The sequence below is a fragment of the Peromyscus eremicus genome, chromosome 20 (genome assembly GCF_949786415.1).
Source record: "Peromyscus eremicus chromosome 20, PerEre_H2_v1, whole genome shotgun sequence".
Taxonomy (NCBI): domain Eukaryota; kingdom Metazoa; phylum Chordata; class Mammalia; order Rodentia; family Cricetidae; genus Peromyscus; species Peromyscus eremicus.
Genome location: NC_081436.1, coordinates 45830312 through 45854990, shown reverse-complemented (window position 1 = coordinate 45854990; position 24679 = coordinate 45830312). Strand labels below are relative to the sequence as shown.

Below are 24679 nucleotides of genomic sequence, written 5' to 3'. Positions count from 1 at the left end.
CTCACCCAAGTTCACCCAAGTAATTCCTAGATCAGTGGTCCTTAACCTGTGGATCCAGACAACTGGAAAAACACATATTTCCGATGGTCTTAGGAACTGAGACACTGCTCTGGAGCAAAATAACAGTTACGAAGAAGCAATGAGGGGTTGGGGATTTAGCTCAGTGGTAGAGCGCTTGCCTAGCAAGTGCAAGGCCCTGGGTTCGGTCCTCAGCTCTGAAAAAAAAACAAACAACAACAACAAAAAAGAAGCAATGAAAATAACTTTATGGCTGGGAGTCACCACAGCGTGAGGAACAGTGTTAAAGGGTCGCAGCATGAGGAAGATTGAGAACCACTGATCTAGATACGCCTCCACAGCTCTTCCCATCGCTTCAATAAGTTTTGATCCTCATTATTGATTCCTTGTTGTGTGTTTATGTTCCCATTTCTGTCACTGAGACTCACATTCTCACGGTGTACACCTTGCCTAATAACCAACAGCTTTATGGCCTTCTGCCAACTTTTCTCAGTCTCCCGGTCTGACTCCCTCGATGGGCTGTTCATTGCCTGGTGGAGGGTCTTGTCTGCCAGCCAGGGTGCCCTCTGGGTATAACCCGACTGGATCTGGACAGCAGGTAGAACCCAAGGAAGGTTGAGAGCCCTGTTGCAGACATATTCTGTGAAGAAATGAGGGGCGGCATGCACTGAAGGAAGGATCACTAAGCACTCCCTCTCAGAGGGGAGCCAAGGTTTTTGTTTTTTGTCTTTTTTAATCATAGAAAAGTGGCAGCTGCATCCCTTTGAGATGCTGCTGGCTCTTTCGCCTGGATGCGTATACAGCCACCAAAAGGCCAGGCCTAGAAACTCAGCCTTGGCATTCTGTGCCGTGTGGTTGGTTTCTCTCCAGGTCCCAAGGAACACGGCAGCCTAGACCTTCTTACCTTTAAGCTTGCACTAAACACTGAGAAGATATGAAAGAATGAAGTAGTGCTCTCCCCCTTACCCGCCCTTCCTTCCTTTCACTTCCCTCCCCTTCCTTTTTTTTTTTTTTTTTTTTTTTCCGAGACAAGGTTTCTCTGTGTAGTTTTGCACCTTTCCTGGAACTCACTCTGTAGACCAGGCTGGCCTCGAACTCACAGAGATCCGCCTGGCTCTGCCTCCCAAGTGCTGGGATTAAAGGTGTGCGCCACCACCACCCGGCCCCTCCCCTTCCTCTTGTTCCCCTTCTTCCTCTTCCTCCTCCTTTTTGTTCCTATGTTCTTTGAGAAAGGATCTTATATATAACCCAGGCAAACCTTCAACTTGCTTTGTAGGCTATGTTGCTGGGGCTAGCCTTGAACTAATTATTTTTTTATTTTTTTTATTTTATATGCATTGATGTTTTGCCTTCATGTATGCCTGGGTCAGGGTGTTGGATCCTGGCGTTATAGACAGTTGTGAGTTGCCATGTGGGTATTGGGAATTGAACCCAGGTCCTCTGGAAGAGCAGTCAGTGCTATTAACCACTGAGCCATCTTCCCAGGTCCCCTTGAACTAATTCTTGATCCTCCTGCTTCTACCTTCCAATGCTGGGATCACAGGCAAGAGCCAGCATGGCTAGAGAACCGTTGTTCACTCACAGATTTTGTAGTGAGTTGAAAAAAAAAAGGGGGAATTAATGCCAAGAAGAGTAAATACGGAGTGGTATTTGGGCAAACACGAGCATTAGAGAAAAATAGGTTCTGGAGGAGTCAGGGAAACTGATCTCATCTGGCTGGCAAGCTCCCAGGCAAGGAGGCAGAGGGAAACTTGAATGTGAATTGATGCGGATGTAGGGAGAACATACCCATCCTCCAAAGGATGCAGACAGGCAGAAGTGAAGGGGGCATATTTGCCTAAAACAGACAATAGAAAGGGGATGATGTTGGTTAGATTCAGTTTTAACTTCACATAGAGACATTTACCACTGTGTGTACATCCGATACACAGAGATGACAACTTTTTTGTTTGAAAGAAACACCTGTTTCAGTTACAGTGACTGTCTTAGCTAGGGTTTCTAGTGCTGTGAAGAGACACCATAACCGTGGCAACTCTTATAAAGGAAAACATTTAGTTGGGGCTGGCTTGCAGTTCAGAGGATTAGTCCATTATCGTCGTGATCACAGAAGCATGGCGGCATGCAGGCAGACATGGTGCTGGAGAGGTAGCTGAGAGTTCTACGTCTGGATCTGAAGGCAGCAGGGAGAGAGAATGACACTGGGCCTGGCTTGAGCAACTGAAACCTCAAAGCCCACCCCAGTGACAAACTTCCTCCAACAAAACCACACCCACTCCAAAAGGCCACACCTTCTAATAGTGCTATTCCCTGTGGGCCTACAGGGGTCATTTTCATTCAAACCACCACAGTGTCTATGGGAACTAGTCCACTCTGAGCATCTGTCTCTGTGCCTGGTACGAGTATTCCCTTAACCAAAATCCACTTTCACCATAGCTGCAGATGTTCCTGGAAACACTTTTGAGGGTCTATGAAATAATATTTTTAAACCCAGAGAAGCCTTCTGTGTTCTCGTGGTATAGGTGTGCAACACCCAAGCCCGTGGCACCGTGGCAGCTCCAGTGTCTGTCCCACGGACTGAAAATGGATGGCTCGTAACCCCAGATGGTGTTTTACAGCATGCCTGTTAGCACAAACTTCCCTTTAAAATATGTTCACCCATGTTTGGAAGCCCAAAGGAAACATTTGCTGCTGCATGCTTGCTAGCCTTGTGGTTTGTGGTTGATCTTTTCGGTACAAAATGTGCCTCCAACGGCCTGTTCTAGTTGGATCCTGCGAGGGAAGGTTTTTCCCTAGAGGCTCATCAGGGGAGTCCACAAAAACAGAGATTTGAGCGTGGAGAGATCTGTGAAAGAAATCCACTTAGCTTCCTTATTTACCAGGTCAGGAAACTTGGGTCTGGACCAGGGAAGAGGCCTCTCTCTCCACCTTGGCATCTAAACAGGAAGTGCACACTCCACAGTTAGGTGTTACAGCCCATTCCAGAAAGGACTGTACCTGGCTCCTGTTGTCAGCCACGCCTCCCAAGTCATTGTTTTGTCTTGTTTGTTTTGTTTTGTTTTTTAGATCGAGTCTCATTACCTATCCCCAGTTGGCCTCAGATTTGCTTTCCTCAGTTTCCCAGGCTGGAGTTACAGGGAACCCCACTACTCACTACTGCCTGCCAATCATTAGCAAGTAGGTAGGGAGATAGATGCCTTTCAAGGAAGGCAGCATCCCTAAAACACCAACTAAGCCAAACTCTGGATTTGAGTTCCTGTGGGAGCTTGTTGGTTTTGCAAGGTGTGTGCGTTGGACCCGGTGTTCCCAGCTTGCCTGTGGCAAGTCAAGTACCTGGGCATATGAATGCTGGGTGGGGTGGTCATGTTGTTCCCCACCCTGCCCAGCACAGATCTGCCTGCTCAGCCTCCCCTGTGGCCTGTGTTCCTCGTGTTCTCATGTTCCTCGCTTCCCTATCTTCTCTCATCTGTTTGATTTTGCCCCGGCTGTTTGCAAGCTATGGCTAAATCAGCATCAGCAGCACCAGGAGGTACTTGTTAGAAATGTAAATATTGGGGCTCACCCTGCCCTATTGAATTAGAACAGTAGGCTAGAGGTTGCCTTCCCCGTCTCAACAAGCCTTGTTGGCGATTCTCAGGTACACCATCTTTGAGAATCGACTTTCTCCTCTGAGTGGAATAATCTCAGCCCCGGTTTGCAGATCACGTGGCATATTTAATGATAGTAGACAATGTTTTACCTGTTTGATGGTGTTTTATAATAGGCCTTTATCTTTTCTCTTGTCTAAAATCGTCACAGAGTCTGCCTTCCTGGGGAAGAGCTTCAGAACTAGGAAGCCTCTGGTTGGTGGTTGGATAGGTTGTGTCTTTCGCAAGGATGAGTGCAGGCTGGTGTTACCAGAAATGCCATACAAGGCCATCGGCTGTTCTGGGTAAAGCACTGGGTTAGCAGCTGCTGTCCCTGTAGTGTTGCTGGGGAGCACATGGGACCATTCTGTTAACAGACAGGAGGTCAAGGTTTATAACTCAGCTGGGCTAATGGCAAATAACTCAGATTCACTAAGTCTCCCTTTTCCCATCTATAGAAACTGACATGCGTGAAAGCTTGAACTAGATAGACTGATTTTTTTTTTTTTTCAGTTGAAGCAACTCATTGACTTTAGTTATATGTTTGGGTGACGCCATAGAAGTGATGAGATTGGCTATAGCACCCCTCATGGGAAAGCAGATCTCAGCTTGTTCTTGGAGAGTAACCCCCCTATAAGGGGAGTAACCCTTATAGGTTTCTCTGGATTTAACCTGACATTCTATCATCATTCATTCTAATCCTTTAACAAGAGAACAGCCAAGTCTCTTCAGGTTGCTAGCCCACCACAGTCATTTCTTGGTTCGGGACTACGTGTACTTTAAGAAATCATAGAAATGTCTATTTATTGAGAGATCGATGGTGCTTCTGCCAAACTCTGATAATGAAGTCCATTAAGTCATAACTAATAAGAATCAACACTGGATACTTGGCACTTCCTACTAGAGTCTCTCACTGAATCCTTACAACAAATCTATGAGATGTGTCTTGTTATTTTATATATATATATATATATATATATATATATATATATATGAAAAGAAAGTCAAGGTGCGGAGAAGAGAAATCGCATGCTTTCCCAAACCTCCACAGTGAACAATGGATACGGCCTTGAGTGCTGCTGGCTCTCCGGCTCCACGGCTCTCCTATGATGAGTCAGTGGTGCAGAGTGAATGGGGTGAGCAGGAGGCTCGTTTCTCATTGGTCGACTCAACCGAGACTCCCAGCCATACCTGGAAGCCGTACGTTTTCTTTGCTTTTCCTTATTTGTGGCCGTCTGAATAGCACTATTCATGAATCCGCTGCAGGATCTTGGGACCGGAGGTAAAGGGAAGAACAACGTGTTCTGTCATTTGAGAACCACTGGTCTGTGGAAGGGGGGGTGTCAGAGGACATGCACCCCACTCATTAGAAGGGTCTGGCGGGGACAGCGGACCCAGAACGGAGAGTGTGGTTCTGGCTTTTACCAAGGAAAACAAGAGGCGGTTGGCATAGCAACCAACATGGTCCTGTGAGTCATCCTGTATCTCCTGCAAGTTCCCCAAACCTCGTGGACTCATTTCTTCACCTGTAAGGCAATTAGAGGCCTCAGACTCCTGGGTGTGGTGTGCAGATAGATAATGACCTGCTTAAAAAAAAAAAAAAAAAAAAAATTCTTGGAGCTTCTTGGAAAGGCACTTTGCAAATAGGAAGGGTGTTTTTCTGACTCATCAGAGGACTAGCTGGAGATTTGCTGTGATCTCTCTTTGGCTCTTTGTTTGCTCAGCAGACCTGTTGAGAAAAAGCTCACATGGAAGCTAAGTGGAAAAACCACATGTCTAATGCCCTGAGGAAGGCTGACCTCCAGGACTTCCTGTATTCATCTTCTATTGTCCCTTATCTCCAAGATGAGATGAGAGATTTCAAAGGCTTAGGGCCTTTAGGCACATGTTGAAGCTCTGGATTTATGTCCTGCATACACTGATGCTCACTCTCCAGCGTGGCAGAACCCTCTGACACATTTCCTGTCCCTAAATGTGTTATCTTAATTCAAAAGCATTGGCTCAATATGAACAGGAGAGTGGGGGTGTCTTTTGTAGCCTCTTCCATGGGTCTCTGCTATATTTATATTGGTATATATCTGTGTGACATATAAATGTTTTCATCGTCTGAGTCTATATGACCACAAAATAGGCAGAGTATTGGTTATTCAATCCTACAGCATTAGATGACAAGGAATGATCTCCACACAGAAATCAGATCTAGCTGGGTAGTGGTGGCATATATCTTTGATCCCAGCACTCAGGAGGTAGAGGCAGGTGAATATCTGAGTTTTGAGGCCAGCCTAGTCTACATAGTGAGTTCCAGAATAGCCAGGGCTACATAGAGAAACCCTGTCTAAAAAAAAATCAGATCTAGATTCAAGTCCTGAGTCTGTCCCTTATTAAAACACAACTTGAGTAAGACTCTATTTTTTTTAACTCCCATTTGTGTTTGCTGTCAATACAAAACACAGCTCTTATTCCAAAGGGAAGAGACAAATTACCCTGAGTGCTCTTCCATGGAAGAGCACTTGGGTGGAAGACAAGCATGCATGTTGGCATTTCCTGACGACGTTCATGGGATGTGAGTTGAGGGAGTTAGAACAAGTCAGGAGGGTCTCTGCTAGAGGTTTTGGGTGCTGATGATGACATTTGGAACCTTCATGCTGGTGGTCTCCTGGCAACTTAGTTAATTAGTGCATGCCAGAGGTCTTACCTGACAGTCAAAAAGGTGTTAGATCAGGTGTAGGGGTGGGTGATACATGGCTATTAAAGAGACTAGGACAGCCTAAGATCACTTTGCCCCTGGACCTGCAACATTCCATCTCTCCGCTATCAGGAGTTCTAATCGGTCAGACCGCAGCACTTTCAGCAAGGGCACTTCAATTCACAAGATCAAATGGGTGTGATATTGCCTTCCTGATTTACAGGGATATGCATTTATTTTGTTGTCGTGTTCTGTGTTTGAGACAGGTCTCACACTGTAGCTCAGGCTGGCTTGGAACTCACTCGTGTAGCCTTGAATTTGCACCCATTCTGCCTTGGTCTCCTACAGATGTGAGCCACCATACACATCCTGTCACAGGGACATTGCTGGGGTCATTTCTGATGGGCTCCATGCCGATGCAAGACATTCCTGTTTTTATTTACGTACGTGCTCTCTCGTCACACAGCATATGGTGTGCCAGGCTCTGAGTGAAGTGGCCTTTCTTTCTGCATATGTTTACAATCTTAGAGCTTTGCTGTGACATGTTGCAAAGATGGCTGGACACCTGGCGCAGGCCTGTGGATGCTGTGGCAGGAGGATCAAGAGTTCGAAAACATCCTTGGCTACAGAGCAACTTGAAGGGCCAGCCTGGGCTACCTGATACATTGTCTCAAAAAAAAAACCACCAAAAAAAATAAACAACAAAAACAGACAAATGAGGAGAGAGAGAGAGAGAGAGAGAGAGAGAGAGAGAGAGAGAGAGAGATTGATTGTTTGCTTTGTATTGATTTGTCATGAGCTTTGGAAGGATTCTTTTTTTTTTGTCGGAGCTGAGGACCGAACCCAGGGCCTTACACTTCCTAAGCAAGTGCTCTACCACTGAGCTAAATCCCCAACCCCAGGAAATTTTTTTTTTTTTTTTTTTTTTGTCCCGAGACAGGGTTTCTCTGTGTAGTTTTGGTGCCTGTCCTGGATCTCACTCTGTAGACCAGGCTGGCCTCGAACTCACAGAGATCTGCCTGGCTCTGCCTCCCGCGTGCTAGGATTAAAGGTGTGCGCCACCACCGCCCAGCAAATTGGTCTTTTTTTTTTTTTTTAAAGATTTATTTATTTATTATGTATACAGTGTTCTGCCTTCATGTATACCTGCAGGCCAGAAGAGGGCACCAGATTTCATTACAGATGGTTGTGAGCCACCATGTGGTTGCTGGGAATTGAACTCAGGACCTCTGGAAGAGCAGCTAGTGCTCTTAACCTCTGAGCCCAGAAGGATTCTTTTAGAACTTTGTCTCCATATTTGTTCTTCATTCACAAAACCATTGCTTACCACCCCCTGAGAAGGATTTTTCTGGTAGAATTTTGGTAAGACTGTCTTTAAAGTGGTTGCTGAAGCTTTGAAAAATGTGTGTAGGGAGGCTTCAGATAGAGTGTGTGTGTGTGTGTGTGTGTGTGTGTGTGTGTGTGTGTGTGTGTGTGTGTATGGGTGGTCTGAGACTAGCTCCTTCTGCCTCTCCGCAGTCATGTGCTCTCTGTTTACAGATCTATACTTTTTTCTTCCTATTTTTTATGATTTATTTTCATTATTTTAAAAATTATGGCTGTGTGTGTGGGGGGTGGGATGGGGGAATGTATGCTCATATGAGTGCAGATACCCCAAGAGGCCAGAAGAGGGCATCAGATCCCTTGGAGCGGGAGTTATTGGTGGTTGTAAACATGGGCTCTAGGAACCAAAGTCTGATCGTCTACAAGAGTGGTATATAAGTATATGTTTTTAAATGCTGAGCCGTCTCTCCAGCCCTTTTCTTCCTATTTTTATTCCTGTCTATGTGCTTTATTAATATAATCAGTCATGAAAAATTCAAACATTTTCTTCAAGTAAATCTGTGAAATGTAAAGCTGGATGTGCTGGTAGACTTTTAATGCCAACACAGAGGGAGATAGATCTCTGTGAGTTCAAGGCCAGCCTGATCTACATAGCAGGTGCCAGAACAGCCTGAGCTACATAATAGAGAGACCATGTCTTTAAAAAAAAAAATAATAAAAACAAAACTATGTAAAAAGTGTACCATGTCCAATTTCATGTAGAAATATCCTTATCAAGCTACATGTTTGCACGCATACAGCAAAAATACACAGCTGTAGGCATCAGGTTCTTTGAGAAAGTAGTGCTTGAGGAAAATTCCAAACGTATCAGAATAGTTTCCCAAATTCTCATTCACTGGTCTGCCAGCTTCCACAGTTCATTGATAGTCACCCATCTTTAATAATGGTCCATTCGTGCCAACCTGGAGACTTTTCATTTTCCTTATATACATTTTTTTACACCTAAATTTTAATTATGAGCTGAGTGTAGTTGTATCTTCCTGTAGCCCCAACATTTGAGGGGCTAAGGTGGGAGGCACCCATTTCTGTGTCACCAGGCTCATCCTGCGCCCCTCTCCCCTCCCAGTTTGGCATTCTGTGTTGTTTGTGGGAACTGTTTACTTTACCCGAGATTCACGATGCAGTTTTTAAATAACAATGGAGAATTTCAACCCTCCCATTTGTTCTTTGGGGTTCCACAAGCTGCTGCAGCTTCATGGAGCTGTTTTTCTGAAAAAAATGTTTTCAATGTTTCTTGTAAGATGGACAGTGATTTTGAAGGTATTATTAACACCCTGCCTTCAGTAATGTTTGTTCCCTGAGGACCGGGAGAGGGAACTGTCTGATGCAATTTGGGCAGCTGGTTAGCCAGACAGGAATAGAAAATTACAGAATCACCTTGAATTGAAAGCTTGTGAACCAGCTGTCTGAGATGAATGATAGGAAGGTCTTTTTTTTCTTTTTCTTTAAATATCATGGCTAGTCGGGTTAAACATTCAAATAAAATAGAGGTGTTTGCTCTCGCCAATATATTAAAAGGGGGTTTAAATTCTGAATCCAAGGGCTGTTGTACCTGGGCATTCCACAGTGCTGAGTGCAGAGTTCACCCTGCTTGATTTCCCCATCACCAAGACTCCTTTCAATTTGCTATCACGGGAATTGTAGTAGCCAGTAAGCAGAGTTCTTGGTGTCCGTGGTTGGATCTGAGGTCATGCGGTGTGATGCATGCTTTACCAGCTGCACTAGAACCTCATGTGAGGGAAGGAAAGAAGGCTGATCTCGGTGTGGGAACATGTTCACCAAGCAGGTACCCTTGCAAGGCTGCCCTTGGAGACACAAGGTTTTGGGGTTGTTAAAGGAGGGAAGAGAGAGTAACTTGAGCGTAGGAACCTCTGGTGAGCCATAGCATGGTCTGGTTTACTCTCCCAGGGGCTAAAGAGTTCAGAATGTTCCCAGGACAAAGCAGGCATGCTTGTGGTTGGGAGGTGAGAGAGGAGCCCGGGTCGGGGAGAGAAGCTGGCTTAGAGTTTGGATTTTCAAGGTCTTGGAACCACAGAATCCAGGGCTCACTCAAACATCTAAGGATATAGGTATAGGGAGTATCGTAGGTAGTACTCCCCCACCTTCTGAACCTGTCAGCAAAGAGCTGAGCAGGGAGGCTAGGACCCTGTGATCCCCACCCCCTATCCCAGTCTTAGTTTTTGAAAGGATACATGTGACTTGGAAGACAAACTGGAAAACCCTGAAGGACAAACCCACTCCAGACAAACTGCCCCTTGCCAGTCGTCTTGTCCAGCCTCAGGCACACTCTCTCTGTCTCCTGCTGATCAGCCTTCCTTTTTCTCCCAAACCTGCCAGTCCTGTTTCCTCAGCATCTTCAGGTTCTGCTAGTTGTGTTATTATTGTTAATTGTTATTATTTTTGCTTTTTGGAGACAGGATATGGCCTTAAACTCACTCCGTAGCTGAGGCTGGCCTGGAATGCCCAATCTTCCTTCCTCCTCCTCCCAAGTACTGAGTTACAGAAGTGCCCCACCATAGGCAGTGTGGGCCTTCTGGTCTTAAACCTTTTGTCATGACTTCTAGGAAGACCAAGGATGTAGAAAGTGTGTGTGGGAAAACCGGGAACGATTCTGCACTTCTGAGTCCAAACGCCTTTTAACCAGAATGCCCAGTAGTGCTCTGTTTTGAAGTGTTTCATGGCACAAAGACATGTTTGAAAACTGCAGGTGTGGTTTTTCTTGAGTAAAGAAAGAGCCATTTGGCTAGGTTTAGTTAATTCCTGCCAGGTGGACTGGAAGAACCGAGTGTCCTTGGCTTATACCTAGGTCTGCCCAGGGAAGTAAGTGAGGGCCGTCATAGGTCAGGGGCTCTTTCCGCTCAGACTCTGTTCTAGGAAGAGACACAGCGATGGGTTTTGAACCTTGCCTGAATTTGGGGAAGGTTAGGAAGGCAGTTTTAAATAGAAAGGGGTGTTGGACATGGCAAGCAGGGTGACCATGGCCCACAGGCTGCGTGTTATATTTAGAGCTTTATGCTGGGTGTGGTGGCTTACACCTTTGATCCTATCAAGAGGCAGAGGCAGAGGCAGGCAGTTCTCTATGAGGTTGAGGCCAGCCTGGTTTACAGAGAGGATTCCAGGCCAGCCAGAGCTACAGAGTGAGACTCTCAAAAAGGAAGAAAGAATGTGGAAATACGGGCCTCGGGATAGATATAGCTCAGTTGGTAGAGTGCTCGCCTAACTTGCAAGGAGGCCTGGGTTGATCCCCGGCCCTGTAGAAACAACACAGGCTGGTGAATGCTGTAATCCTCAGCTGTATAGCACATTTGCGTTCAGCCTGGGATACAGGAGACCTTGTCTCAAAAAGGTTAGGAAAATATGAAAGAAAGGAGCATAGTTCAAGTCCTGTGTGTTGGTAGAAGTGAGGGAGTCCGAGGCCAGCCTGAACTATAGACGTGACTTTGCCTCAAAGGATCAGGTGCTGTTCACTCCATTAGGCCAAACTGTGTTCTTGATTGCTTAGCTTTAGGTATAGGCATCCTATGTCACATGTAAATGTTATGTCAGATACAGGGGCTGTAAAAATTCAGATCTGGATGATAATGGCTAATAATTTTGATATGATCCAGGAGTTTCTTTCTTTCTTTCTTTCTTTTTTTTTTTTTTTTTTTGAGACAGGGTTTCTCTGTGTAGCTTTGCGCCTTTCCTGGAACTCGCTTTGGAGACCAGGCTGGCCTCGAACTCACAGAGATCCGCCTGGCTCTGCCTCCCGAGTGCTGGGATTAAAGGCGTGCGCCACCACCGCCCGGCCAGGAGTTTCTTTCTTAATGGCCTTCCCTAGTTGTCCCCCTGTCTTGAAGACAGTCACCTTTCCCACTGTTCAGACTCATCTACATCAGATCCTAGGCATGAGCCTTCCTAGCTATGAGGGACTTTATAATATTTTAGTAAATAATATGTGGCTCCCAGATGCGCAAAATGTGATGCTTAGGCAACAAGGTTCACTGTGAACACAAACTCTTGAAAAGAAACTGTGTCTGCAGACTCAGAGGCTAATTCCCTTATCTTGGGCTACGTCTAGCACTCAGAACAGTCATCCCTTGCCCAGCTCTGTGTTGGAGCTAGCATGTTGTGACTAATAGATACAAAACTTTTAGAATCTACTAACTTAGCTCCTACCAACCTAAAAGTTAAGAATGGCATCAGATAACATCTTGGGCCTGTAGAAAAGCTTCCCCCATCCTGCGGTACCTGCCTCTTTGATCTACCCAACAGTGTGTCTTTGTTCTGTAAAAACTTCATGAAACTGCTTCCATATTAGAACAAGACATTTGGGGTAACCTAAACTTGTATTCCAGAGGCCATGGTTATTCAAAATGGTGCCAGGATAAACTATCTTGCTGAGAGAGAGAGAGAGAGAGAGAGAGAGAGAGAGAGAGAGAGAGAGAGAGAGAGAGAGAGAGAGGGAATGAATCATCAAGGGCTAGGCAAACTGCTTGCCTGCCCTGTGCAGGGCCCTGGGTTCAATCCTTAACACTGCAAAAAGAAAAAGAGTAAAAACAAATTGCTTTTATTTCTTTTTTTTTTTTTTTTTTTGGTTTTTCAAGACAGGGTTTCTCTGTGTAGCTTTGCGCCTTTCCTGGAACTCGCTTTGGAAACCAGGCTGGCCTCGAACTCACTGAGATCCGCCTGCCTCTGCCTCCCAAGTGCTGGGACTAAAGGCGTGCGCCACCACCGCCCGGCGCTTTTATTTCTTAAAACACAGGAAGAAAAGCTAGTCACCATTAAAATGGAAATAGAGCCAAGCATGGCGGCAGAGGTATATGATCCCACACTGAGCCAAGAATGGTGGCCCAGGCTTTGACACTGAACCAACCATAGTGACATGGATTTCAATCCCCACACTGCCAAAACTGAGGCAAGAAAATCTCTGGCTCAGGGCACACCTCATCACAGTGCTCTGTCATGAGACCTACCCGAAAAAGTGGAAGCAAGTGGCGGTTTGTTTGTTTGTTTTTTTAATTAAGTCTGTCATATGTAGTGGCACATACTTATAATCCCAGGTCTGGAGTATCTTAAGTTCAACACTAGCCTGGGCCACACAGTGAGACCCCATTTCAAAACAAAACCAGAAAGACAGAGATAAATTGCACATTAGTAGATGGTGATTAAGTTATGGCTCAGGTAGCCAGCCTCTCCCTCCTCCACATCATTTTTGTGTGTGCTCTTGCACATTCCATTTCTCTCTCTTTTTTTTAGTTAAATAATTTTATTTAACTTTTACTTTCTGTGCATTGGTGTGAAGGTGTCAGATCTCCTAGAACTGAAGTAACAGACAGTTGTGAGCTGCTATGTGGTTGCTGGGACTTGAACCCGGGTCTTCTGGAAGAGCAGCCAGTGCTCTTAACCGCTGAGCCATCTCTCCAGCCCACATTCCATTTCTCTAGCAAGTATCTCAGCATCCACTGTGCTAGGCCCAATAACATGGTATATTTGCAGTGTGAAAATTTGTATCTCTTTATTGGAGTGTGTTTTTTTTTTCTGGAGTATTCCATTTTTACTGCTCATTTTTAGAATTCTGTTTCTGGTTATTGAAGAAAAGAAATGGTGGCAGAGGTATTGAGGGTTTGTAACCCCTGGTAACATATCTAAAAATATCAAAATTTATCTACCAAATTCCTGGGTATAATTTCCCCCTCTCTCTGCTTTCTGCCCCTTCTCTACTACCATCTGGTTCCATTTAGAAAAGTTTAGTGTTATTATTAGTGTGTGTGCATGAGAGAGAGAACATATGTGGGGTGTGTGTGTGTGTGTGTGTGTGTGTGTGTGTGTGTGTGTGTGTTACGCGTGCCACAATACATATGTAGATAGCAACTTGGTGGAGTCACTTCTCTTTCCACACTTACCTGGTTTCCTGGGATGGAACTCGAGTTGCCAGGACCCTTTACCCCCGAGCTACCTCAATAATCCTCCTACTCTGTTCCCTTTGTTTTTGAGACAGTGTATTACTAGATAGCGGAGGATAGCCTTGAACTCACAGTATAGCCCAGGTTACCTATGAATTCGTAGCAATCCTGATGCCAGCCTCTTGCATGAGCCACCTGACCAAGCTACACGTGTGGTCTGTTGTTGTTTCTTCCTTTTTGCAATGCTGGGCATTGAACCTAGGGCCTCTAGCATGCTAGGCATGCGCTCTACCGCTAATCAATATGCCCAGTCCAAACAGTCCTCCACCTCAACCTCCAAGCACTGGTGAGTGAGCCCAGGGCCTCATATTTGCTTAGGTGAGCTTTTACACTCTTTACCACTGAACTCTAGCCCCAGCTGTTGCTTTCTTAAATAAGAAACAAGTCAGCCACTTAAGGGAGATAGGGCCAGAGGGGCAGGTGTGGTATGCTGCTCCCCACTCTGCAGAATGAGTCAGTGGAAATAAAGAAGTTCTAGTTAGCCCTGGGCTCAGGGGTCACAGGAGGCGAGTCAATGAAGTTCTCTTCTGTAGTATTTCAAGATAAACACCCCCTAATAATTTATTTGGAAAGTGTACAAGAGCTGAAACGCCTCCCTTGGCTCCTTACACATTCCTCCTCCGCTGAGTTATGTGGCATTTTGTTCCACATTTGAATTTCTAAATAAATTGGCCTTCATTATTCTTGGATTCCTGACAGACAGCATGTCTAAGAATTAGTGTTTTGCATTCTGCCACTCTGAGCGTGTTCAACAAATGACTCAGTGCTATTGTCACTGAATTCATTAGCGGGACTCTTCTGAAGATTTCGGTGTACTTGCGTGAACTAACTTTTTAAAATTAGGGTGCAGTATTCTTGAAAATTGGAACTACTGCAGGGACCATCGGCAGTTTTAGGATTATTTAGGGAGTCACCACGAGGACCAATACCCATGAAGCAGTCATCACTGTGCCTAGCACATAGGGGGACTCTCAAGCTCTAATATTTTTTTTAAATTTTTATGCATGGGGGGGGGCAGGGAACATGCCACAGAGTCCAGAAGTATATGTCTTAGGGAGTCAGTTCTCTCTTTGTGCCATGGGTTCCAGGGATTGACCTCAGGTTGAAGGGTTGCACACTAAGGGCTTTTACCCACTAATCCATCCTGCTGGCCCTTGTTTTTGTTAACAGTTCACTATATGTTAGGACAACTTTGTTTTCTGAATTGTGTTTTCTTTCAGATTGCCTTTTTCTCCCTCCCTCCCTCCCTCCCTTCCGTCCTCTCTTCCCTCCCATCCTCTCTTCCCTCCCTCTCTTTTTTTTTTCTTTTCTTAGTGTGTGTGTGTGTGTGTGTGTGTGTGTGTGTGTGTTATTGTTGTTATTATTTTGCTTTAGAATTTTCCATTACATTCACCTTTATGGGCTGGGTGGCAGTGGCACATGCTTTTAATCCCAGCACTTGGGTGGCACAGCCAGGTGGATCTCTGTGAGTTCATGAAGCCAGCCTGGTCTACAGAGTGAGACCTAGGTCAGGCTCTAAAAGCTACACAGAGAAACCCTGTCTTGAAAAACAAACAAACACACAAAAAAATACATTCACCTTTATGTTTATATATAACACAGGTGTCTCTATTTATACCTCAAGTTTATTTTTCCTTCTATAAAGGAAACCATTTAATTGGGGGCTTGCCTACAGTTTTAGAGGGCTAGTCCATGGTCATCATGGCAGGAAGTAGGCAGATATGGCACTGGAGAAGTAGCTGAGAGCTTTATATCCTGTTGGCAGGCAATGGGCAGAGAGAGGGGGCCACATGTGGGTTTTTCACACCTCCTCAACAAGGCCATGCCTCCTAATCCTTCCTAAACTGTTCCACTCCTGGGTGACCAAGCGTTCTAATATATGAGCCTATGGGGGCCGTTCTCATTCAGACCACCACAGCAAGGTGTTTCCACATGCCATTTGCTCTACTGGGCTAAATTCGGTAGCTAATGATTTTCTTTACCTTCTCATAGTGTAATTGTTGGCATTCTGCCGCCACTCCGGCTGCGTGACTGCACATGCGCAGTTCAGGAGCTAAGTAAGGGGTCTTGCGTTTTACATCATCAGTGAACCGGTGATCATGTGTGCACGGGGTGGTCACACAATCAGCGCATGCGTGGTGTAGCTCCATAAGCCCACCTGCGCATGTTCTCGGGAACCCTTAAAAAGCCGAACACAGACCCCCCCCCCCTCCTTTCTCTGTTCTCTCCCCCACCACTATCTCTCTCTGTCTCTCTCTCTCTGCTATCTGCACGTGCTTCTCCCCAAGCCTGGTTCTTTTGTCATCGTTCCCCCCCCCCCCCCCACACACACACCCCTGCCTCCTAATAAAGCTCTGATACTGGGTTTTGTCGTGACTCGTGACCTTTCCACGAGGTAACCAGCCCCGCTTATCATTCTTAACAGTACTGACCAAGGTAACTGGAAAGAGTCTTGCTTCTGTGCCTCTGCCCGGCTTCCCATCCTAGGTTCATTTTGCTAGGTGGAGATGGTGCCACACAGCACCAAGGCTTCTGTGTGCTGAGAGCCTGCTTGTCATTGCCCACCTTGTCATTGTGGAACCCCTGCCTGTTTTCCTGGCTGGTACTGGCAGCAGTGGACACAGGGATCAACGGGCACCTCTCGAGGGATTCTGGCTTCTTGTGTCCCGGATCAGAATATTGGACAGAGACCTGCAGTTGGCAGCAGCAGCAGGGATGGGTTATTATAACAAGTATATATTGCTGATGAAGGGAGTGAATAGGGACGGGGAGAAAGTTTAGAAACTCAAAAGTGGTGGGCACAAAGAACTGGAGACTGTGTGTTCCATAGGGAGGTTTGTGGGGTCGCTGGCGTAGTGCGGACTTTCTTGTGTGTGCTCTGTTACACGTAGTTCAACATATGGCTTCGTTCCGTGGGTGTCTCATCAGCATTTTAAGTCTCCACGCAGGGGTATATGTTTTAGTATTGTGAGTCATGGGTCACTTTTAGACCCTGGTGTGTCTCTGTACCTGCCCCAGTGTTCCCCACCAGTTCTGGAGATTTGGGCACTAGGTTTCCATCTTTCCTCTTGGCCAACAGGTTTTTCTCAGAGGCTAATTTTGAAGCTTCACTGTAGAGCCGTCTGGACCTCAGTCTCTTTCCTGTCCTCCAGCCCCACAACTTTAAAAGCATTTACAGACATTAAACATGCTTGTCTGTAATTTCAACACTCCAGGAGACTGAGGAGGACAGAGGGTCCTATGTTTGAGGCTGACCTGGGCTGTATACTGAGACCCTGTGTCAAAAAGCAACACACACATACACACTCTCACACACACTCACACAAACATGGAGTTAGTTTTACTTCTAGCCAAATTTGTTGTCTGTTTTACATCTTCCTCTTTTTTAAAAAAGGTTTATTATAGCCTGGCAGTGGTTTGCACACACCTTTAATCCCAGCACTCGGGAGGCAGAGGCAGGCAGATCTTTGTGAGTTCTAGGCCAGCCTGGGCTACCAAGTGAGTTCCAGGAAAGGCGCAAAGTTACACAGAGAAACCCTGTCTCGAAAAACTTAAAAAAAAAAAAAAAACAGGTTTATTATAATTATCTGTGTGTGTGTGTGTGTGTGTGTGTGTGTGTGTGTGTGTGTGTCTGTCTGTCTGTCTGTCTGTCTGCATAGGCATGGTGCAAATGTGGAGGTCAGAACACCTTTGTGCAGTAGTGCAGTAAGTTCTTTCATCCCACTGTTACATGGTTTGAAGGACCGAACTCAAGGTTTCCAGACTTGCACAATACCTTTACCTGCTGAGCATCCCACCAGACCTGTTTTCAAATCATTTGGCTCAATAGTAAGAGCTGGGGATTTTGTACTCTGGTTTCACCGTATCAGCTTTCCAAGTTCATAACCTTTAAGGTTGTATCTCTCACCTGGTCCTTACTACGTCAAGGCTAGGGTTTGGCTCCAAGCACATGGGCCAAAGTACTTTCTGGAAGAAGGAGATAAACACAATGAGTCAGGTATTTTCAGCAAAATTATATAAGTAGTTTTTCCTAGAAGAGAAAGCAGTAAGGACTCAAATTGTCCCTTCCTATCAATGTAAATCTCTTTCTTGCCCCTATAAAATATTAATCCTAATATACTTCCATGTTTAATAAAACATGTCCTCTATAGGACTGCCAGATTAGATGGAGAGTACTCAATAAAATTTGAATTGCAGAGCTAATGAATAATTGTTCTTTAGTATAAGTAGGTCTTACGCAGCATTTGGGCCATGTTTATAATAAAAGAATCATTTTGTTGTTTCTCTGAAGTTCAAATTTATTTGGGTTTCCTAACTTCTCTCCTTCTCCAGTCTCTCTCCCCACTCCCGTGTGTGTGTGTGTGTGTGTGTGTGTGTGTGTGTGTGTGTGTGTGTGTGTATGTGTGTGTAGGTGTGTGTGTGTGTGGATGTGTGGTGTGTGTAGGTGTGTGTGTGTGGATATGTGGATATGTGTGAGTGTGTGTGGATGTGTATCTCTGTGTATGTGAGGATGTGTGGTATGTGTGGATGTGTGTGTGTGTGTGGATATGTGGTATGTGGATATGTGTGTGGATGTGTATCTCTGTGTGTGTGTGTGTGTATGTGAGGATGTGTGGTATGTGTGGATGTGTGTGTGTGGATGTGTGGTGTGTAGGTGTGTGTGTGTGTGGATGTGTGTGTGTGTGGATGTGTGGTGTGTAGGTGTGTGTGTGTGGATGTGTGTGTGTGTGGATATGTGGTATGTGGATATGTGTGTGGATGTGTATTTGTGTGTGTGTGTGTGTGTGTGTGTGTGTGTTGCTGCTGCTGCTGCTACAGCAGCTATAACAGGGCCTTATATAGCCCTGCCTAGACTTCAACTTACCGTTAGTTGAGGATGACCTTGATAAAAAGACCTTGGTAAACTCCTGCCTCTACCTTTCACGCCCACATTCTTCTTGGTAAATCAGGCAATCCTGCTTTGTCACTGCCATCTTATGGGCCTTCTTTAGCCTGTTGGATGATGATGCTTAGAATTATCCCCATCCCCCCCCATTCCCGCCCCCCCCCCCCCACTGGCATTTTCATCTCTTACTAGTGAAGTCATTGCTCCGTCCTTTCATCGTGAGCCTTATAGCACATTTCGACTCTTGGGTCTTAGATAATCATAAGTGGCTGAATGTTCTAATTAAGTACCCACATGTGCTGTGAGTTATTTATCTGCACATAAAACAGTCTTTGAGTAATGAAAATAGATGTTAAAAACTCCATACCCCAAACACTTAGCTTCCTTACTCATGGGGGTTCATATTCAGCTTCTGCCAAAACTTCTGAATTCATTTTTTTCAAAGATTCATTTTTTTTTTTTTTTGTAATTATATGGCTATGTGGAAGGGGTGACAGTGTGCACATGGGAGTACAGGTGCCTGTGGAGTCTGGAAGAGGTTGTCAGATCCCCTGAAGAGGGAGTTATAGGTGGTTATGAATCACCTAACATGGGTCCTTTGCAAAAGCAGGACATACTTGTTGTAGAATATTATTTTAAGATGTGTTACATTTGTTGATGCTGTGGAATATTTGTATAATGATGCAAAGATATATTGCATTCTTTTATGTTGCATTTGTTTAACTCTGTGAAGCTGTGTTACTTTGCCTGTCTAAAACACCTTATTGGTCTAATAAAGAGCTGAATGGCCAATAGTGAGGCAGGAGAAAGGATAGGCGGGGCTGGAAGGCAGAGAGAATAAATAGGAGGAGGAATCTGGGAGGAGGGAAGAAAGAGAAAGAGATCGAGGAGCCAGAAAAGAAGGGGCCAGCTATACAGCCAGCCACCCAGAAAGAGTGAAAGAAATATTTACAGAAGAAAAGGAAAAAGCCCAGAGGCAAAAAGTAGATGGGATAATTTAAGGAAAGCTGGCTAGTAACAAGCCAAGCTAAGGCTGGGCATTTATAAGTAACAATAAGCCTCTGTGTGTGTAATTTATTTGGGAGCTGGGTGGTGGACCCCCAAAAGAGCAAAGAATAAAGAGCAAAAACAACATTTTGGCGTTCCACCGTGGGCCCATAGAAAGCTGAACAACACATACTCTTCACTACTGAGCTGTCTTTGCAGCCCCTGAATTTTTCATTAGTGTTTTATAAAAGCTAGATTAGGGGATCATGGTAACATAGAAGCAGCAGATGGAAGGGACTGTTTGAGTTTAGGAACAAAGGCAATGAGTGAATGATATGTCAACAAGATAGCCAGGCTACACAGTAAGGCCTCATCTCAAAAATCCAAATGAAGTACTAACCATAATAACAGCAGCAACAGAGTAGAGTGGGAGATGGGGAATGGAAAGCAAACATCTGCTCTGGGAGCCCTGGGACCACTGTGTTCAGGTTACACAGCTCTGGAGGCACAGAAGTGGCAACATTGAGTGTCATAGAGCCATTAAATCATCCAGTGGGAGATTTAGGACCTTTTTGGTAGAATAGGCACCTAATTAACCTCATCAAAGGGTAGGCAGCATGGTGGTTCATGTTACTTAAATACAAGTTCACTGGCTTTGTGAACTGTTGATTTCAGGTGCTCAGGTAGGGTTATTGGAAAGATTTCTCTTTGTTATTGTTGTTTTGTGTTTTGGTGCTAAGTTCTCTCCATAACTTAGGCTGACCTCAAACTAACAATCCTCCTGCCTCCTGCCCAGAGTGTTGAAATTACAGACATATTCTGTCATGCCTGGCAGAACTTTTCTCTTGATCTGTTTGTATCTGTTATTATATTATGACTGCTTTGTTCTGTGTTGAAAGGTTTTCCTTGGGCATGTAGTCTTTATCAATGCAAGAATGGCCAGTAGCTAGTTTATTTTGTTTGTTTGAGTCGGGATCTTGTGATGTAGCCCTTGATTGCCATAGTACTCTGGTGCTGATGATTGTAGGCATCCTCATACTTGTCTGAGGCATATAATATAAAGTCTAGTAACTTATAGAAAAAGCTTCACAATTGCCTTGTCTAAAGTACATGCTCATTCATGAACCAAACTTGGAGTCCGAGGAACAAATAGCATGTTATCATTGGCTAAGCCTGGGTCACATGTTGGGGCTTAGCCCAATCACATATGAACTGCTTGAATTGATATCGGATGATGGATGGTTTTCCCAAGGGAAGTCAGTGCAGAGAAGAGGTGGATGAAGTTAGATTAAGCAGGAATTTCAACATCAACCATACAGAGATCACATGATCACTCACTTGTTTAAAACCCTTCTTTTACAAGTGAGAAAAATGAGATTCCAGATAGGTGAATGTCTTTGAGAGTGGATCATTTAACACGTGTGAAAATGTTTGGTACGACATTAGGCCTGGGCTAGAAACTCACTTGAACTCATTGTCCTTTTTCTATGTAGTTCCCACCTCTGGGGACGGTCCTTGCTCCCCATCTCTATGGCCTAGGCCCCTGCAGAGCCTGAGTCCTGGCGTCTTTCCTTCTCAGGCCACTCCCGGGTCTTGGAGTCATCAACCTTCAGTGGCTGTGTTAGTTTGTGGACCTGTATAGCCAAGTGGATGATGTGGTTGAAACTTTTATCTGTCCTGGAGCCTGAAAATACAACATCAAGGTGCCTTGTCCTCCTGAGGCATCCTTGATGTGCAGATGGTGACAGTCTCCCTGCATCTTCATAGGCCTATGTCCCCATTTTCAGTCATAGTGGATTAGGGGCTGCTCTCTAGACCCTTGCATGTACTAGGGAAGTGTTCTGCCTCTGACCTCCATCCCTAGTTCTTAATTCCATCTTTAGAAACCCATTCCCTAAATAGAATCACAGAATACGTAGAATTGAAAAGTCAACTGAGAGGGCAGGTGTGAATTTGAGGAGAACACAATTTGGTCTGTGGCAGTTGGATCGCAAAGAGCACCCAAGCCTCAGAGGTTTTGGTTGGGTATACTCCCCGCTTGGGACACCTTCTGAGATATCAAAACCAATTCAAAGTAGGCATGGTGATGCATTCTGTAATCCTAGCACTTGGAGGGTAGAGGCAGAAGAATCATGAGGTCAAGGTCATCCTTAGCTACATAGCATGTTTTACCCAGTGTGGTGGTGTAAAAGATTCCACCCTACCTCCCCCCAGAAGACTGGGATGTAGGTCCCTTGGTAGAGTATTTGCCTGGCACACAAAAAATTGGGCATGGTAGTACATACCTGCACTCTTACCACTTGGGAGGTAGAGGCAAGAGGTTCAAAAATTCAAGGTCATCCTTAGCTACATATGGATTTGGAGAGTAGTCTGGAATACATGAGACCTTGTATCAAAAAAACAAAACAAAACAAACAAAAAACTAGACAAGAATAGGATCTCGATATCTCTCTCTCTCTCTCTCTCTCTCTCTCTCTCTCTCTCTCTCTCTCTCTCTCTCTCTCTCCCTCTCTCCCTCTCCACCCCCACCTGGCTTTCTCCCTCTCTCTCATCTACACACACTGGGCACATACTTTTCCACTGAGCACCACACCTCCAGCCCTTCAGTCTCCTTCATTAGAACTGTCCCTGGGAGGGATCCACTCTGCTGGGTTTCTGCTTGGCATCCCCACCCCTAAATCTCAACCTGGCCAAGGATAGAAAGTCTATCCAAACTCTCCACTTTAGTGGTGGGGGGTGGAGGAGTCCTTAAATCACTTGCCAGAATCATACAGTCCTTTATGAGGCATTCCATTTCCCAAGACTGTTCAGCACTGTTCAGAACATGCATCATGAAACACAGAAATCAGGTAAGAGGATGGTAGGAGGCGACCTTGTGGGTCACCCATTCAATTCCTTCATTTGAGAAATAAGGAAATGCAAGGATGATTTTTAAAAAATACTGTAAATGGCAGAAACCTTAAAGAAAAGGCAGGTCCATAATTCCTTTGTGAAATCATGGGAAAGGAGGGGGAGCTCCCACAAAGCCCTTTCCACTAATTTACCAGCCTGGAAGTGAGTTGTATTTTCTTTGCCCAACAGCTTTAATCGATTTCTCCTTGACTTTTCATTTATCCATCTTTAGCTGGAGGCAGCCTGATGAACTTGGGGACAACAACAGGCCCCGGATCTCATTTTCGAGACTTGTTAGCCGTACGGGTTTAGACAAGTCATTTAATTGAAGGACCTCTGTACCAGGCTTTTTCTTTTAAGCCACCAACCAGCTCCCAAATCATGACACAGAGACTTATTAGTTTTGAATGCTTGGCCTACCTTAGGCACATTTCTGGCTAGTTCTTTTAACTTAATCTGTTTCTCTTTATCTTCATTTTGCCTTATTACCTTTCTTAGTGTATATCTTACTTTCCCAGCTTTTCTATGTCTGCTGGCTGGCATTTGCCTGGCTTCTGCCCCCAAGCATCTCCCTCGTTCTCTCTTCCTTCTTTTCTTATTCTTCCCATTCTTTTTTTCAAGCCTAGATTTCTCCTCCTCTTTATTCTCTCTCCCTGCCAGCCCCGCCTATCATTTTCTCTATCTAGCTATTGGCCATTCAGCTCTTTATTAGACCACTCAGGTGCCTTAGGCAGGCAAGGTGAAGCAAATGCAGCACATCTTTACATAATTAAACAAATGCAGCCTAAACAAAAGTAACGCACCTGTACACAGTTAAAGTAATATTCTGCAGCACAAACAAATGTAACACATCTTTGCTTACTTAAAATATTATTCTGCAACAAATCTCAGTCTCCACTGTTAAAGAACGAGGGTAGTACTAACTGCTGGTGGATTGTTGTGAGCATCGTGTGAGCTAATCACTCACTGTAAAATGCTCAGATCAACTTGTGGAAAGCAGTAAACCTGGAACCAAGATTAGCTCCAGTAAACTAAGTGTGGTGGCACAGGCCTGGAGTCTGAGGTGGGGGCATGAAGATCAGGAATCCAAGGTCATCCTTGGCTGCAAATCAAGTTTGTGACCAGTCTGGGTCCCATGAGACCCTGTCTCAAAAACCAACCAACCCACAAACAAAAACATAGCTATAGTCCCTACTGGAGGGAAAAAAAAAACACTACCCCCAAAGGCGAGCTTGTTTGGCTGTGTTTTCTGATGCATGCCTCTAGTGCCTAGAAGTCCCTGATGAGTAGTAGGTCATGGGCATGCCTGGGTCTTTGTCATATGAATGAATGAATGAATGCACATAGGTCATATGAATGTGTGGATGCAAATACTGGAGGACTGTGAGTGACCTGTGATGAAGAGAAGGTTCTGACTGGATGGAGGTCTCCAACGTGTTTCGTTACTTCTCCATGGGATTGGTTTAGGAATTCCCCTTGCCATCAACCTTCCTCACGTTCTTGTTCGTCTTTTTAGGCTGAGGCTCCATGAAGAAAAGGTTATTAAAGATAGACGGCATCATCTCAAAACCTACCCGAACTGCTTTGTCGCGAAAGAACTCATTGACTGGTTGATTGAACACAAGGAGGCCTCTGACCGAGAGACGGCAATAAAACTCATGCAGAAATTAGCCGACCGGGGCATCATTCATCACGGTGAGTGAGGCAGCACAGGCAAGGTATCTGGAGAGGCCATGAAGACCACATCGATTGCGTAGATGTACACATTACGAAGTAAGAGGAAGGAGTGAAGGCACATGCAGAGGCAGGGGGATCAGGAGTTCGAGGCCATTCTTGGCTAAATAATGTGTTTGAGGCCAGTCTGGGCTATGTGAGACCCTGTGTCCACAAAATCAAATGTTAATTAGTAAACAAATAAACATTTTACTTTAAATTATCTCTTCAGTACCTCTTCCCAAGGACTCCTGCCTCCAAGAGATACTTGGTTTATTTTTATATGCTTTCCTAGACAGTGTGCCTTATTTGAGCCTTCAAAATGATGCACATTTACTCTTTGCAACTTGATCAACATGCTGTGTGTGTCAAATTTACCAGTGTTGACAGTCTACTTCTCTGAAATTATTGTTTTTTTAGGTTAGCAGACAAACCAAGGTTCCCATGTGGTATCTTCATAAATGTGTGTCATTGTATTTTGTTATCTTACGGGCCTCTCTCCACTGTTCATACCTGTCCCCACTCCACCCCCACCTGATTCTTCTCT

At 44.9% G+C, this 24679-nt stretch overlaps 1 protein-coding gene across 1 annotated transcript in view; it reads left to right on the top strand.

The window, feature by feature from the left end:
• The window catches only part of Deptor (DEP domain containing MTOR interacting protein), a 152426-nt gene that overhangs the window by 27518 nt on the left and 100229 nt on the right, over nt 1-24679 (top strand). Inside the window, exon 2 of the mRNA XM_059247656.1 lies at nt 23936-24114. Within this exon, the coding sequence (XP_059103639.1) occupies nt 23936-24114 (179 nt within the window). The remainder of the gene's footprint in view (nt 1-23935; nt 24115-24679) is intronic.